General features: G+C 43.7%; 1 protein-coding gene across 5 annotated transcripts in view; it reads left to right on the top strand.

The window, feature by feature from the left end:
• Nucleotides 1-14630, top strand: part of PSD3 (pleckstrin and Sec7 domain containing 3) — a 560448-nt gene that overhangs the window by 369080 nt on the left and 176738 nt on the right. Inside the window, exon 1 of one of the 5 annotated variants that reach the window (XM_068532288.1) lies at nucleotides 10827-10985. The exons of the other annotated variants lie outside the window; for them this stretch is intronic. Within the exon in view, the coding sequence (XP_068388389.1) occupies nucleotides 10827-10985 (159 nt within the window). Of the gene's footprint in view, nucleotides 1-10826; nucleotides 10986-14630 lie in introns of those variants that run through there. 5 annotated transcript variants of the gene reach the window in all.

The raw sequence follows: 14630 nt of genomic DNA, 5'->3' as shown, positions 1-14630 counted from the left end.
AAAAATAATAAAAATAAATAAATAAATAATAATTAAAGGTGCTAATAATTAAAAAAAAAAAAAAAAAAGAAATGCACTTCTCTTTGCTTCTAGGAATGTATACAAAGACAAGCTAAGCTCAGGCCCCACAGAGTAATAGTAAGAGCATAGCTTTTAGGAAACTAGTAGAGTCAACATTGATTCAAGTCCTGATTTCAGCTGAATGACTTTAAGCAATTTAGCTCACTTCTCTGAAACCCATCTCTAAAGTGAGATTAACAGTATCTACCTAGTAGGGCTTATCCTAAGGATTACAAGAGTAAGGTAAGTGAGGTAAGTGAGGGCCTGAGTAAAGATCCCTGGGCAGCAAACTCTGAGTTACATATTAACTCATAGGGAGTATGTTGGGGAGTGGTCTCCAGATGGTACCCGGGAGAGGTGGGGTGCGCTTTGGAGGAGAGAGGAAAAGAAGCTGGGCTGTGATGCAGTCTCCCCAGAGGCCTCCGCTGCCTCGGCAGAGGTCTGAAGCAGAGAGGTGTCCCTTCAGAGCTGTCCTGCAGTGCGTGAGGGGAACCAGGGAGCCATCCACCCATTCTCGCCAGCAGGTCGTCTCCTGGGGCAGTTCACTCGGGCCAGGTGGCTTTCCTCAGTTCTGGGCAGCTCTCAAAGGGGCTGACAGCTGAGGCTGATGGGTCCTTCCTTCCTGAGGGGCCCTCTGAGCAGCCCAGCACAGTGTCCACCAGGAATGTTCCTTACCCTTTCCCTCACAATAGGAAGATATGCTGTTGTGTTGTACGAAGTTACCATAATTAATTTAACCATTTGAAGGGTTTCCCATGCTTTCCTGTTACAAACAATGACAGTTTTTGAACTCATCTCCTGGAGCATATATGTAAGAGTTTTTCTAGAGTATAGTCCTGGGAGAAGAACTGCCAGGTCATAAGGTGACAAATTCTACTTTACAAGATAATGCCAAATTGTTTTCCAGAGCGTTTAGATGGAGGAAGAGCAAAACAGGTGGAATGGGACCCCAGGAAGCTTTAATGGCCCTGTTATATTCTATTGCACATATTGGGGGTGGCGGTTTGAAGGGTGTTTACTTTGTATTATTATTAGTTTAATATGTTGCATGAACATTACTTTTATGTTTTTATGTATTTTTGTGTGGTTTGTATGTATACAAAATGTGTTTTATGTATTTTATATGTTATTTTGTACATATCAATGATTACTTAGTAAAAATGCCCCCTACAAGAGAATAGACAGAAGTTGCCCATTAGTTCTGTGAAATCCCTCTGGGTCTTCTAAAGTACGTGGAAGGGGACTAATAGTGTGTTTTTAAGGTATTTGATATCTTACCCAGTTGTGTTTCTAACATATTAGAGCAGGAGGCGTGAAAGACGCTGTTGACCTCTTCCTTTTTTACCTCACGCTTGCACTTTCCTGTCTGCCAGGCTTATTTGGGGCTGTCAGGTGTCAGTGACTGTGTGTCTGCAGCTTCCTCTAAGAGACATTAAGATTTACTTTAGATTGTCAACCCAAGCTGGGATCTCAATCTCACTGTCATACTAGCTCTCATCAGCCCTTGGTTGTTGCTCTTCTTTGTAAGGAGGTTTTTTCCTTCTGCTAGAGATTTTTAGTCTTCTTAGTAGTGGTTTTGTCCCTAGAAAATTTGAGAATTGAAAGCCTAGCTCTGATCCCTTTTGCATGCTATTTGCCTGAGATTCTGTGTTTCCATTTATTGGTTCCTCTTGCATAAAAATGTGTATTGAACTGTTTTTAACATCTAATAGTTAGCATCCCCCATAAAAATGCTACTATAAATTTCTAGCACATACTTGGCCAGCACTGAGGATCCCTTGAATGAGCACTGCTAAGTTGAAAACCATTTCATTTATCAGAATAATTTTAATTTATTATCTAAGTAAGAAAGGAAAGATTTCGTCTAGAGAAGGAACCTCACTTTCTAATTAATTTGCATTGTGCAGAATGTTTTCTCTGGAGGCTTGGGGAGCACTGTGGTAGTGGGAACAGATGAGCCAGACATGGCTGCGTGGAGTGGGGTTGGGGTAGGAGTGATGGGTAGATGTTTAAGGCACAGGAAACACGAACGTTTTATTGATGATTATTTATATTTGGCCACTCAGGCTTAAATAGGAACCAGGATCTTCTTAATCTTTGTTACTGAAGTGAAGCTCTAACTTGAGCTACCTTATTGTTTGTTTCATGAAACTTGGACAGGAGTATTTTCAGATCTCAAAATCACAAGTCTTATAGCATATCGGGATCTAGCTTTACTACCCAATTATCACAAATATGCCACTTACATATCAGATGCTATGCTAAGTGCTTCATCTGTGTTTCCTCTCCACTGTCTCCAATAATGTCATTTCTTATAGCCAGGATTCTTGGCTACAAAATAAATGGAAACTGACCCTGGATAACTGAAGGGTAAAGGAATTTATTGGAAAGTCATCAGGTAGCTCACAAACTGGAGGGGGAGGCTATTTAAGAATCATAGTAGGAAAATAGATTCCCACCAAGGAAGGTTGACAGCAGAGGAAATGCCAAGTGGCTTCCATGGGAAAGGTGTGGTGAGGACCCTATAGCTGCCACCACTCCTGCAACAGGGATGCTCTGACCCTGTGTCTGTGTCACTCCCTTGGCAGCATCAAGTGGCTGGCTTAGGTCACATGGCCTTCGCTGGTAACTTACAGGGACAGGGACTATTTGTCCCCCACTCCAGCACACAGTGGGAGTTTCCCCTAAAGTAGGAAGTTCTTGGTGAGTAGCGTGAAATCAACAAATGTCCATTGAGTCATGTTTCCCCCATTTTTCACTGAGATTTAGAAAATTTAAGTAACTTACCCAAAGTCATACATTCAGTCAATGACAAAGCCAAGATGTAAACACAGGTCTGTTTGGCTCAGAACCATTGCACTTTTCTGCCACCTTAAATGCTGTTAACCTTGGTGAAGCCACCGTTACAGTCTTGGCCACATTGAAATTTGGATGAGGCAGAGAGTATTAAGTAGAAATCTATTGGTTTTGTTTGTTTAGTTTTTTTTTTTTTTTTTTTTTGACTAGGTCAGAACCCGTGGAGACACAGAGTACCTCATAGTGGCACATTACTGTTTTACATTTGCTTGTGTGATTATTTGATTATTTTCAGTGAATGGTTCTTTAGTTGATGTCTATCTCAGTGTAAGCTCAGTGGGAGCAGGAATCTGTCTGGTTTTATTTAATATTCTGTTCTTAGTGCCTGACATGACAAACAAGGGAAATCATAGTGGTGAACAGAATTAAACAGGTGTTTTGTCTTTTGCACTATAGAGCTTATAGTTACTGTTACGTAACACCAAGTGGTGACCATTTTTGGTGAAATTATAAATATGATTTGAAATTATTAAGTACAGATAGAAACTGATAAGTGACCCAGACTACCAAGTGAACTAATCAAAGAAATGGAAAATGAAAATTTGTGGGTTTAGAGGACTTTCTGATAAATGAAAGTGAGGCAGCAAAAACTGGTGCTCTCTCTGTACAAATCATCTTTTTTTGGAAAAAATGCAAGTACAGTCATGTACTGTAATTGGCATCATTTCTTGCTTAGGGAATAATTTGTCTTTGGCGTGAAGCTCCACGAGGGCAGCGATATCTGACCATTTTATTTCCTTCTGGACAGTGTGCCTGGCATGACTTAGGCACTTAGGGGATATTTGTTGAATTGACACTAAGTGAGATTATTATGGCCAGGTTTATTGGATTGGCTTCTGGAACAAAATATTTTCTCAGCACTTACCATCCCATCTGTAATTACTGGTTTACTCACTGGTGTTGGTTCACAACCTGGCCCCATATGAGAGACCGAAGAAAGAGGCAGTCACTCTGGACTGGTAGGTGGCAGGTTTAATACGCGAGGGAATTTACGAGGCTTGTCTTGGGCGTCTGAGACACAGCGGATCCCTGCACCCACCCCCAGGGTCTTAAAGTTTATAAGCAGCCTTAACTGGGTTCCAGTCAGGCAGGCCATCCAGATGGTCCCAACACCACCGTACTGTCTCAAGGCCGCGTCCTTGGGCAGCTCCTAGCACGGGGAAGGCAAGCGGAACGCACATTCCGAGGGCGGGGGCTGGGTGAGGAGCTTCCGGGTGCCCAGGTCCGGCTCCAGGGTCAACCGGTGGACGTGTCCTCTTGATGACCTCCTCCAACAACTAGAAGAACAGCTCTGGGAGCTCTGAAATGATACCACTTCTGTATCTGCATTTTGTATGTACTTTGGGATAGAATGAAGAGGACCTTCTTCCGGCACAGAAGAAGGTTTTAGTGTCTTAGTGGTACATGAGAGGTTTTCTGCCCCTTCAGAAGGTCTAGTGACTTCAAGACAAAGTTCTGTGTTGCTTTTCCATGTGATGGTTTGAAAAGGTCTGAGCTGAATGTGGCAGTGTCAGTTACACAGAATTATGTCTCATGAACACAAAGATGCAGTTTTCCTTCTGTGTTTCTGGGCTTCTAAATAGCAAGTCTAATATATGACTCTTGTCTAAATGTCTTACATGACTGGATTTGGTTTATGAGGGATAAATAATGTTTTTTTCAAGTTTGGAACTGTTTCATGCTTACAGGGTGGTTTCTCCCCCCGCTCCCCCCTCCCCCCAGCAAGAATGTTATTTAATTTTAAATGTAAGAAGGTTCTATTTAAAGATTTTTTCCCCATCCTGTTCCTTTGTGTGTTTAAGGAACAGATGGAACTAAAGCCTGCGAATATACAGGCGAGGCTGAGGGCCGCTGGAGGGAAGCAGCGCAGCCTCGTGGGTTGAACCAGTCACAGGCAACTTTGACCTTCAACTGCCAATTACCAAAGACAGTGATTGTTCATTAAAATTGGGCTTAGTTTACATTTCAGATAATGACTTATGAATGAAGGAAATCTTTAGCCCCATGGCTAGACAAAACTTTTCACTTTTGTGTCCACCTGAGATGGGTAAAGATAAGCCTTATCAGACCTTTATGAAAAGGATTAGTGGACAAAGGGAATGGGTTGTGAAACTAGCTCCTCAGGCTGGGATTGAAGGGTAAGGGACCAGAGAGCAGGTCCAGTATATATTCTGAGAGAAGCTGTATGAGTTCTGTTTTGGGAAGTAGTCTGTGAGGTGTCTAATCCATTAAGGTGGTAGATTGGTGACACGTGGCAACAGGGTTCTGGCTCAGACTCTTATCACAGAACAGAGGTAGGGGAGCCTGCATGAGCTGTCATGTGGCTGGACCACCTGGGGATTAGGATCTAGTCCTGCCATGTGGAGCGCTAGATGGCTGCCACCCTCTGCTGGGGTTCAAAATTGGTCCTCAGATTAGAAAAGGATCAGCTGGGAAAGCCTGGAAGAAGACAGGAAAAAAGCAGGGAGCTACTTTTTATCTAATTTATCTCTTTTTATTATTTAAAACCATCTGTTGTTTGTATGTACTCTCAATGACTGTGGTAAAGTAGATATTGTTCTCTGGAAGGTTGACTAATTTTGTGATCATGTTGCTATATGGAAAGCAATAGTACCCAGAGAATGGAACGATACCTACCTCACTCCTGCCATGTTAGGGGCAGGAAGCTTCCACACATTTTTCTGGCCCCCCAGACTGTTCCTAAGCTGTTGGCAGAGTTGATTTTTCAAACCTCCTCTCTGCAGTTATTACATGAGTGGCTGGCCTCCATTCACTTCTGGAGTCAGTCTCCTCATATTGGATTTCAAGGTAACCATTTTAAGCCTTAATGCAGTGTGAAAGGTATGTGGTTGTGGAATGTTTAGCTTCAAGAAGCAAATAGCACAGGAGAAAAACAGCTTCTATTGGAAATTAGGAAACCTGGATGCAAGTCTCAGTTCTGTCACTTAGTTATGAGGCCCTGGACAAGCCACTTCATGTTTCTTGGGTCTCAGGAATCTTCATCTCTAAAATGAAGAGACTGAAGGTGATTATTTCTAAGGTTCCTTCCAGCTCTCCCAATGAGATTAAGTGCAAATGAACGGCCTAGAAAAGAAATCATTTATTAGCACCTTTGTGACAGTAGCACCAGCCTCTTGAAGATGGGCCATGTGACTCTGACTCCCAGGTCATATTCGCTCACTTTACTCTGTTCCATACAAGCCAGTGTGACCTAAAGAACCTAGGAGAGCCATGAGATCCTTTTACGGCCATCATTCTGTTTTGAAAATAAACTGAAGTTGGTTTCCTCTTGCATCTCGCGCCTCTCTTCCCTCCACTACTGTTTTAATTGTACCTCTGGACAGTTGATATTTAAAATTCATTACCGCTTTGGCTTCTCTCCAGAGTGCTTAACTCCGTCTTCAGCCTTTTCTGCTAATGGTTCCACAGTGGGTTTTTTTTTTTTTTTTAACATCTTTTTTGTAGTATAATTGCTTTACAATGGTGTGTTAGTTTCTGCTGTATAACAAAGTGAATCAGCTATACATATACATATATCCCCACATCCCCTCCCTCTTGCGTCTCCCTCCCACCCTCCCTATCCCACCCCTCTAGGTGGTCACGAAGCACTAAGCTGATCTCCCTGTGCTATGCGGCTGCTTCCCACTAGCTATCTATTTTACATTTGGTAGTGTATATAAGTCCATGCCACTGTCTCACTTCGTCCCAGCTTTATAAAGAGGAAGGACGCACCTACCTAGAAGCCACTGTCGTCCTCCCAACTATCTCACTGGAGTTCTGCAAGTCTTTAGTTCATGGGTATCCAGAAGGTACTCACCATTGTAATTGTGGCAGAATTTCCTGCTGACCCCGCCTCCCACCCCCAACTGTGTGCCAGCTAGCTGCATGTTAGGGCCTTACGGTATTGGTGCTGTACGTATCCCTGGCACCTGGCACCTGGTAGGCACACGTGAGCAATGTATTAGATGGGGTTCAGTTCTCTGGGGCTCTGCCTTTTGAGAGGTTTAAAGAGTTTTTCTTTTGACCATTAACTGGGACACTTTTTAGAAACTTGTTAGGGCTTGTGTACCAAATAGTATCTTCAGTAAGAGAAAGCATCAGAAGGTGAAGTATGGATTCCCAGCCTTCCAGTTAATTTGCATAATTAAATTTCTCCTACAATTTCTATTTGATATGGAAGTCACCTTTATTTTCTGCTAAAGCTTTTATGAAAAGTTATTTTGTACCTTAAACAGCTGCTGCTCTCCGGGAGGCCTGCCTCTATTTTATAGCAAGCAGGCTCCTCTGCACAGGCTGGCTGATGTCTAAAAACGGTCAAGCCTTCTCAGAGCAGGGTGGGGCAGGACGGGGCCATCATTAAATATTGAATCTAGTTGTGAACCCCATATGTACCTAACACCACAACTGTGGGTGATGTAAACGTAAGGGGAGGAAAATGAGACATATTCAGAAAACAATTGGAAAACCATATTGTTTAAATGTTATTTAAGGTGTGCTACATTACAGGCATATTCACCGCATCCTTATTTATGGAGCAAAGGACTGCAAACTACATGTCCAGTCATAAGACCCTGATACATCTGTATGCTGGAATACTGTGTAGCGATGAATCAGAGTGAGGTAGATTTATGTGTGCTAAAGTAGAATGATCTTGATGGTAAGGAAAAACAAGAAACAGAAAGAATATATATCATGCTTTCGTTTATAGCCCATAAGAAGAAACAGGATACATACACACACTCACACATACACACAGTGTCCATGGATGGACTGTCTGGAAGGATGCATAGGAATCTGGCAATATTGCTTGTTTCTGGGCAAAGGGACTGGGAAACTAGTGTGGGAAGGAAACTTAAAATTCACTGCATGCTCTATTTTACCTTTAGGAAAGAAGTTCATTTTGCATTAACTGTAGTCATTTTTCAGAAAAAAAATTATGCTGAATTTTCTTAAAAAGAAAATGACATGAAATACAATAGAGAAGGGAAGCTTCCTGTATATTTAAGGAGTTTATTTGACAAGTAGTCATTGAGCTCCTGCTCTCTGCAGATGCTGTTTAGGCTGTGCGACGCGGAGGACTTCAGACAGCCAGGGATGCCCTGCAGACAGGAGATGGCAGTCATGATGGAGAGTGACTGGGGGAGGGGGAGGGGCTGTTTTAGGAGGGTGGCCAGAGAAGGTCCCTTGGAAAAGGTAACATTTCAGCTGAACCCTGAATGGTGAAAGCAAGGATCAGGGTGCAGCAAGAGAGTGCCCGGCGGGAGGACACCAGCGGGGACCACTCAGGAGAGCCTCGGCAAGCGGGCAAGCATGTGTTGCGTGTGCAGGTTGAGTGAGAGCTGCAGTCCTAGGGAATGAAGACAGAGGCCTGACTGAAGGGGACGGTGGTGCTGGGAAGAAGTGGGACTGAGTTCAGGTTGGTAGGGTTGGGTCAGAGCACCCAGGGGCCCTGAGTGCTAGGGGTCCCTGCCAGCTTCCTCACGTGCCCCCTGTGTTGTTCGTCCTGACCCTGTGGAGGCATGGCTCTGTGCTCTTCACTCTGTCCCGACATGAGGGTGCTGGGAACAGTATGAGGAAACCGCGTGGTTTGCGGTGTGGCTCAAAGTGAGGATTTGAATGCGGCTCTGCCGTCACCTCCCGAACTGACTTCTGCTGCCTACGAAGAGGGGGTTCTACAATCCCCACTCACCTCGACCCCCTCACACAGTTGTCAAGTTGAGAACCCAAATGAGATAACCTGTGCTACTGCTGTAAAGTATAAGGTGTTAAACAGGTGAAAGTTGTTATTAGGAATGACATTACAGGAGGAATAATACCAGCTGGGCAGTCTTTGGATAAAGACAACGTATTTGGGTAAAGATAGGATATTTCTGCTAAATGTCCCAGAAATCAGGTTGTATATCAGATTCCATTTCTGTACATGGCAGCACATGATTTTCATTCTTTTTATGTAAGCTTTTTGGTAGGGAAAAGGAAATTAAGTTCATCAGGAGGTGTGTTCTAACTCCTCATTATTCTGCCTGGCAAATAGCCAAACGATGTGCTGCTTTTACAGCATGTTCCCTGTTTCTGACACGTTGAAGCAGGGTCTCGTGTCTTCCACTAGTACTTTTTGAATTTTTATCTTGGCTCTGCTGCTAGTTCCTTCATGGGTTCTACCTCAGGCTTATTTGTATTAAATGGAGATATTGGCCTATAGAATCACCATTTGCTTAAGTTAGAATTATGCATGTTCTAAATGAGCGACTTTATCATCATTTTTTATGTCTTTGGAACATGCTTTGTAAAATATAAAGTCACTGCAGAATTTTTTTAATTTTAAAAGGTTCAGTAGCTTCAGATTACCTGGGAAGAGAGGAAAGTTTACCTTAAAGTAGCCAAAAATGATGTCATAGACTCTAAACTCTGCATTCTTAAAGGAGAGGAGATCTCCAGGATCGTCCAGAAGCGATTATCTATTATCATTTTAGACCAGGCTCTACCAAAGTTCTCTAATGTCTTTGTTTCGCTCATAGCAGAGTTGAAGCGTCACAGGCTTCAAGGGTAGGAGATGGGAAGTGGGGAGGCCAGAGGAGGTAGGAGGGAGCCCCCGACGTGTGGTGCAGCCCAGCGCAAGTCCAAGCATCACCTGCCAGGCTCACTGTCAGCAGAGGAGACGGCCCACGTTCCTGAATATGCTCAGGAGCTGTGCCTTGTACTGTACGAAGTTTGTAATCCTGAGTCATCAAGGAAAAGATCAGATTTGAGGAGTGGGGTCGGTTGAGGCAGCACTGTCTTCCGGATTGGCATTTTACAAACTATTTTAAAATTGTATTTATATTAACACTAAGCCCTCCTTTATCTGGAGGCTTCTGTGACTGACCCTCTGTACCCCCGGGATTCCAGAAAAGTGAGGTATTGCAATCCTGAGTATTATACTCAGAACTTCACATGTCAGGAACTGAAATTCTCGGGTCTTCTATTAGCTTCCAATTTGTAATTCTCACTCAGGGGGCTGCATGCATTCTTGTGCCGACAGAGCATTTCTAGCTCTTGGAAAAGCTTCTTGCTCCTTCTTGGTCAGAATTGGCTTTACGTGTCTCACTCTAAGCCATATTTAAAGCTAACATGTGCTAACCGATTGATTTTTTTTTTTTTTTTTTTTTTTTTTTAAGTTTTCAGTATGAGAGGGAGGTGACATACCATCTTTATTCTGGATTTCTTATACGGGCTGACCACATTCCTGGTTAAACCTCTGGCTGTAGTAGTCTGAGGCTGTAAGAAACATTTAGTTCTTCAGAAGGCAATGCAATTTGAATTACTGTTAAACGATGTGTGGCCTGGAACAGGAAGGGGAGAGGAAAATAAATGCTCATTGGGATGGCTTTGTGGCTGTCATCCTTTTCCTTGCTTGGAATTGCCCGAGCCTTTTGATGCCCATCGTATTTTTTTTTTCTTTTTGAAAATGTATCTCTGTTCCCACCCCACGTAGTGCCTAACAGATTACTTGAGACTTTTATTTGTGGTCTATTTTGTTGTTGACATTACTGAGCTTGCTGCACAATCACAAGAGAAATAGTGTTGCTATTTGGAATGTTAATGAATTGCTTGCCTGGCCAATTGCCATTTGTTCCGGTGTGTGTGTGTGTGTGTGTGTGTGTGTAACAGAGAGACGAGTAGCAGGGCTGGGGTTGCTTTTTTTCCTGTTCGCAGCCAGTGACGTGAGCTGTGCCTGGAACAATCAGACTCTCTGCGAGCAGGGTAGTTGAAGACACTGGAGGAAGCAGCCTGGTGTTTCCTGGGCTAAGGCGATCTCGGAGCTCTGAGCTGCTCAGGCGCGGCCCGGCGGAGCTCCTCCAGCATTAGAGCCTTGCAGCGGCTGGAAAGTGCCTTTGTATTTCTCCAAGCCCCTTCCCCAGTCAGCCTGCGAAATGATTGGCGTGAACAGTGTTCAGAGTGCCAGCAAGGTGCGGGTGAGGACCTCAGGCTCTGTGAAATATTCCCGGGAGGATTCCATCCGGCGGCAGTCACACCGGTCAAAGTCTATGAAAATTTCCAACTCCTCAGAGTTTTCTGCCAAGGAGACCAAGGTAAAGAGACACCACGTTCGAGCGTATTGACAGTTGTATGTTAGGATAATGAAATTTGGTACAGTCTTTGCCAGCGTCTAATGTGCAGTGACAAACTGAGAAAGTACGGTGCAGAAAATGGCTCTAAGATAATCAGGTGAGAGGGGTGGTATCTGAACTCGAGATATTAAGATTGTGGCGTGGGTCAGTTTGCTAAAGAGCCAGTTTGTGGAAGACAAGGGTGAAGCAGGGCTCAAAATGAAATGATAGTGGAGAAGTGTTGGTTGGCACATTGATCGCGTTTTAGTCTCAGAAAGGTTGCCTTGACAAATGACTTGTCAGTGCAGTGTATTTTTAGAACATCAGGAATACAGAGACAGTGTGTGTGATTTTATCGTTCAGATAGGTCCTCTTGCCTTCCCTCCTCTGCTTTCCCCCTAATACGTGGAGGGCAGACCTGGTCCTATTACACTACATCCGTAGCTCGTTCAGAGCCTCAGGTGTATGTAATTGGGAAGAATGCCTTCTTTCGTGTTCCTTACACATATGTATGCTGATGCTGTGCTGCCATTATTCACTTGTCTTTTTGTGGCTGTCTGTAAGATAACATCATCTCTGCTCATATGAGATGTGAAGGGGGTGATTACGTAGTGAAATGGGCATTTACTACATGCGGTATATTCTTGAGATTCTTCCCACCACCATCTGTGTGAGCAGGGTACTCAGAAACACTCCCACTCCACAGGTTTAAAAATGGAATAATGGAATCATGGGATCACAGAACTCTGGGGCTGGAGATGTAGATGATTATGCTGGAGACTCGGAGGATTGATGTGTGCAAGGGAAGCTTCAGGAGCAGAGCTCAGTGTCACCCGATCTCCTCACAGGTCCCTCCCAGCCGCCGTCTGTGACATTTACCTATTGAAAGACTTTGGTAATAACTGGGTGCCCTCGAAATATGGTGGGGGTAGAGGGAGGGGGCAGCATACCTCATGTGACTTTAAGAAACATGTTGGCGTCTTACCCACTCCCTTAGGCTGTGACACAGTGGGATCTAACCTCATCAGTCATTAGCAGATTTTCTAGCCAGAATGTCTTCAGATGTAACTCCTTCCTCCTTGTATTTTTTTTTAAAGCTGTAGCTTTAGGAAGAAACATGTGTCTTCACCGTCCTGTTAATGTGACCTGCCTGGGGATGTATTGGTTTCTACTGGAACTGTTAGGAGACTTTCTGTGGTGTGATGACTACTGTTTCCTGCTGAGATAGACCTGGATGGCTTATTATATTGTTAAGTAGCTAAGCGTATGTGGGCAGGTATGTGATTCTTAACATGGCTCTGATTAGCTTCTATTAAGAGTGCTAAGAAGCATGTTTAGGTTTTGTTTTAATATGGATTGTACCCACAGTATCAGACCATCATCATCTACCACCAATCCCAATGATAATTTAAGCATTGTAATATTAGTCTATTTGCCCAGAATTATGGTTGTGTACTGTAATGTAGGAATCTAGCATACATGCCAAATGGAAGGCCGCTCTACTATCTTCTCCGTTTGTCACACAGTACAGGTTCTCCTGTTTGATTTGATTCTATGCAAGAGAAAGCCAAGCATTTTTGGGGGGAGGGGGAGTATTACAAACATAGCAAGGAGAGAACAGCATAAAAGACCTCTGGTAGAATTGTAGGCAGTAGGCCATCACATGGTACTTTGGAGATTATAGTCAAATTTGTTTAAATTATATTTTTTGAGGCATAGGAAGTTCTGGAGGGTGCATTCACCCACTATCTCACAAGAGATATTTTTATAGCATTATGTAGTCTTTTGAAATTGAGCACCAGAAGTAGCTAACAGAAAATCATTAGAATGGGAAATTAGATAGATTAAACTTAATCTTTCACTAACCACTTTTGTTCCCTAAATGAAGTAAACTGAATAACACTATAGGCTTATACCCTCAATGTACTGAACCAAACTATATTATAGACGTGTATAAATACATATCAACATGAATTCCTGTCCACAGTGTACACGTTTTACTCCAGGGGTTAATAATCAGAATTCTCATTCACCTTACTTTTTTAGCACTTAAAATCAAATCAGCGCTTCTTCCTGCTAATCATGTAAATAACACGTTTTCATTATCTGACTCTTCATCCAAAATGCAAGATATCTAATCTAATGATTAGAAGAGATACCATCACCACTCCCTGAAAAAAAAGCCAGTAAGGTACCATTAACTTGGGGTATGCTCCTGGGACTTACTTTTGTGTCTCTGGAACTCTGGCATTTTCTAGAATAGGTGCAGTCATTGTGGTCCCTTGTCAAGGAGCTGGAGCTATGTAACACGTTTTGTATCCCTTGAAAGCTTTAGAAGAACATGTACGCGTTTTGTGGAGAACGCATGCTTTATTTAAATGTCTTAGTGAAGTCTGACTTTGATGTGGCTCTTTATCCGCTAAGGGCCTGCTGGTGGAAGGGTGCCCGTGAGCTCCTGGCCGTGAGGGGGCAGCCCAGCTGGTCGCTCTGCTTCTGACCCAAGGAGCATTTGGGGGTCGGTGTCTAAAGACAGGCGCTCCTGAGTCAGGCGTGCGCCGTGGAAGAAGATGCCGATTAAGCCTCGGTTCTGCCACACGTTTCCACATCCCCCTGGAAATATAACTTATTTCAGTACTGCGCAGTTTTCAACTCGAGTAAGCCAACTATCGGTTTAGAACATAAACCTGTAAAAGCTCATGTTGCCAATATCGCCTTCTCCTTCCCTGTCTCTTGCCAACTACACTATGCATTATAGATGAGGGGGTCTCAACGGGATGCTTTTATGTTGTGGTTGTAGGTGGGTGCGACGCGCATGGTTGACTCCTGAGGCATTTTTTGAGAAATAGTATGAGGCTAGAGATTAAACCAAGAGTCCTTTGGTTGGTTATCATCTGGATTCAAGCGAACTGCTTCAAGCTACTCGGTGGTACAGCAGAGGAATCAGCTTCTCCCACAGTGAGACCGCAGAGCAAAACCCCTGGCACTTTGGGTGGTGCCGACTGAAAACGAGGGCCTTTTGCTCTGTGCTGCGGCAGCATCCCTGCGGCGGGCCGGCGGTTTGCTCACTAGTCAGCAGTGTGCACCTAGACAAGTCACTTCTCCTCCCTGACACTCACCCATAAAGAGCAGGGGTTGATGAAATGATACCCTAGTTCTGAGCATCGTTAATTTTAGAAACCTTGTGGGGATTGGTGACGGTTATTCCTCTGTACGAGGAGCCTAAAGACTGAGCTAGATTCAGGGAAGGTGAGTTTACGTATATTTTGAATAAACCTCTTCCTGTGCTTGGAGTTGACCATGAGCACATGAAAGGAAAGTGGAAGGGCCTAATTCATCGCTTTGCAAAACTCGCTGCAGTGGTGTGAAAGGCACCATCAACTCTGTCCTCTCCCTTCTGCAGAGGCTTTGCTGTAGTATTGTTAGGTAAATGTTAATCGTTTCTCCCTCCGATACGTGAAGGAACCGGGAAGAAATCATTACCGTGCCCCTTTGCGACCTGAAGCTTTTCTTGAGAGGTTTGTGGATTGTTGTCATTCTTCACCAGATCTCTTTTTGTTCTTTAAACTGAGGCTTAGAGCCTGGGAAGGAGATTCTGGTTCAATGGGTCATTTATGGCTGCCTGTTCAA

This window comes from Eschrichtius robustus, chromosome 21 (assembly GCF_028021215.1).
Source record: "Eschrichtius robustus isolate mEscRob2 chromosome 21, mEscRob2.pri, whole genome shotgun sequence".
In the NCBI taxonomy this organism is placed as follows: domain Eukaryota; kingdom Metazoa; phylum Chordata; class Mammalia; order Artiodactyla; family Eschrichtiidae; genus Eschrichtius; species Eschrichtius robustus.
Note: the sequence above shows the minus strand (reverse complement) of the source record. Positions and strands in the feature narration are given on the sequence as shown.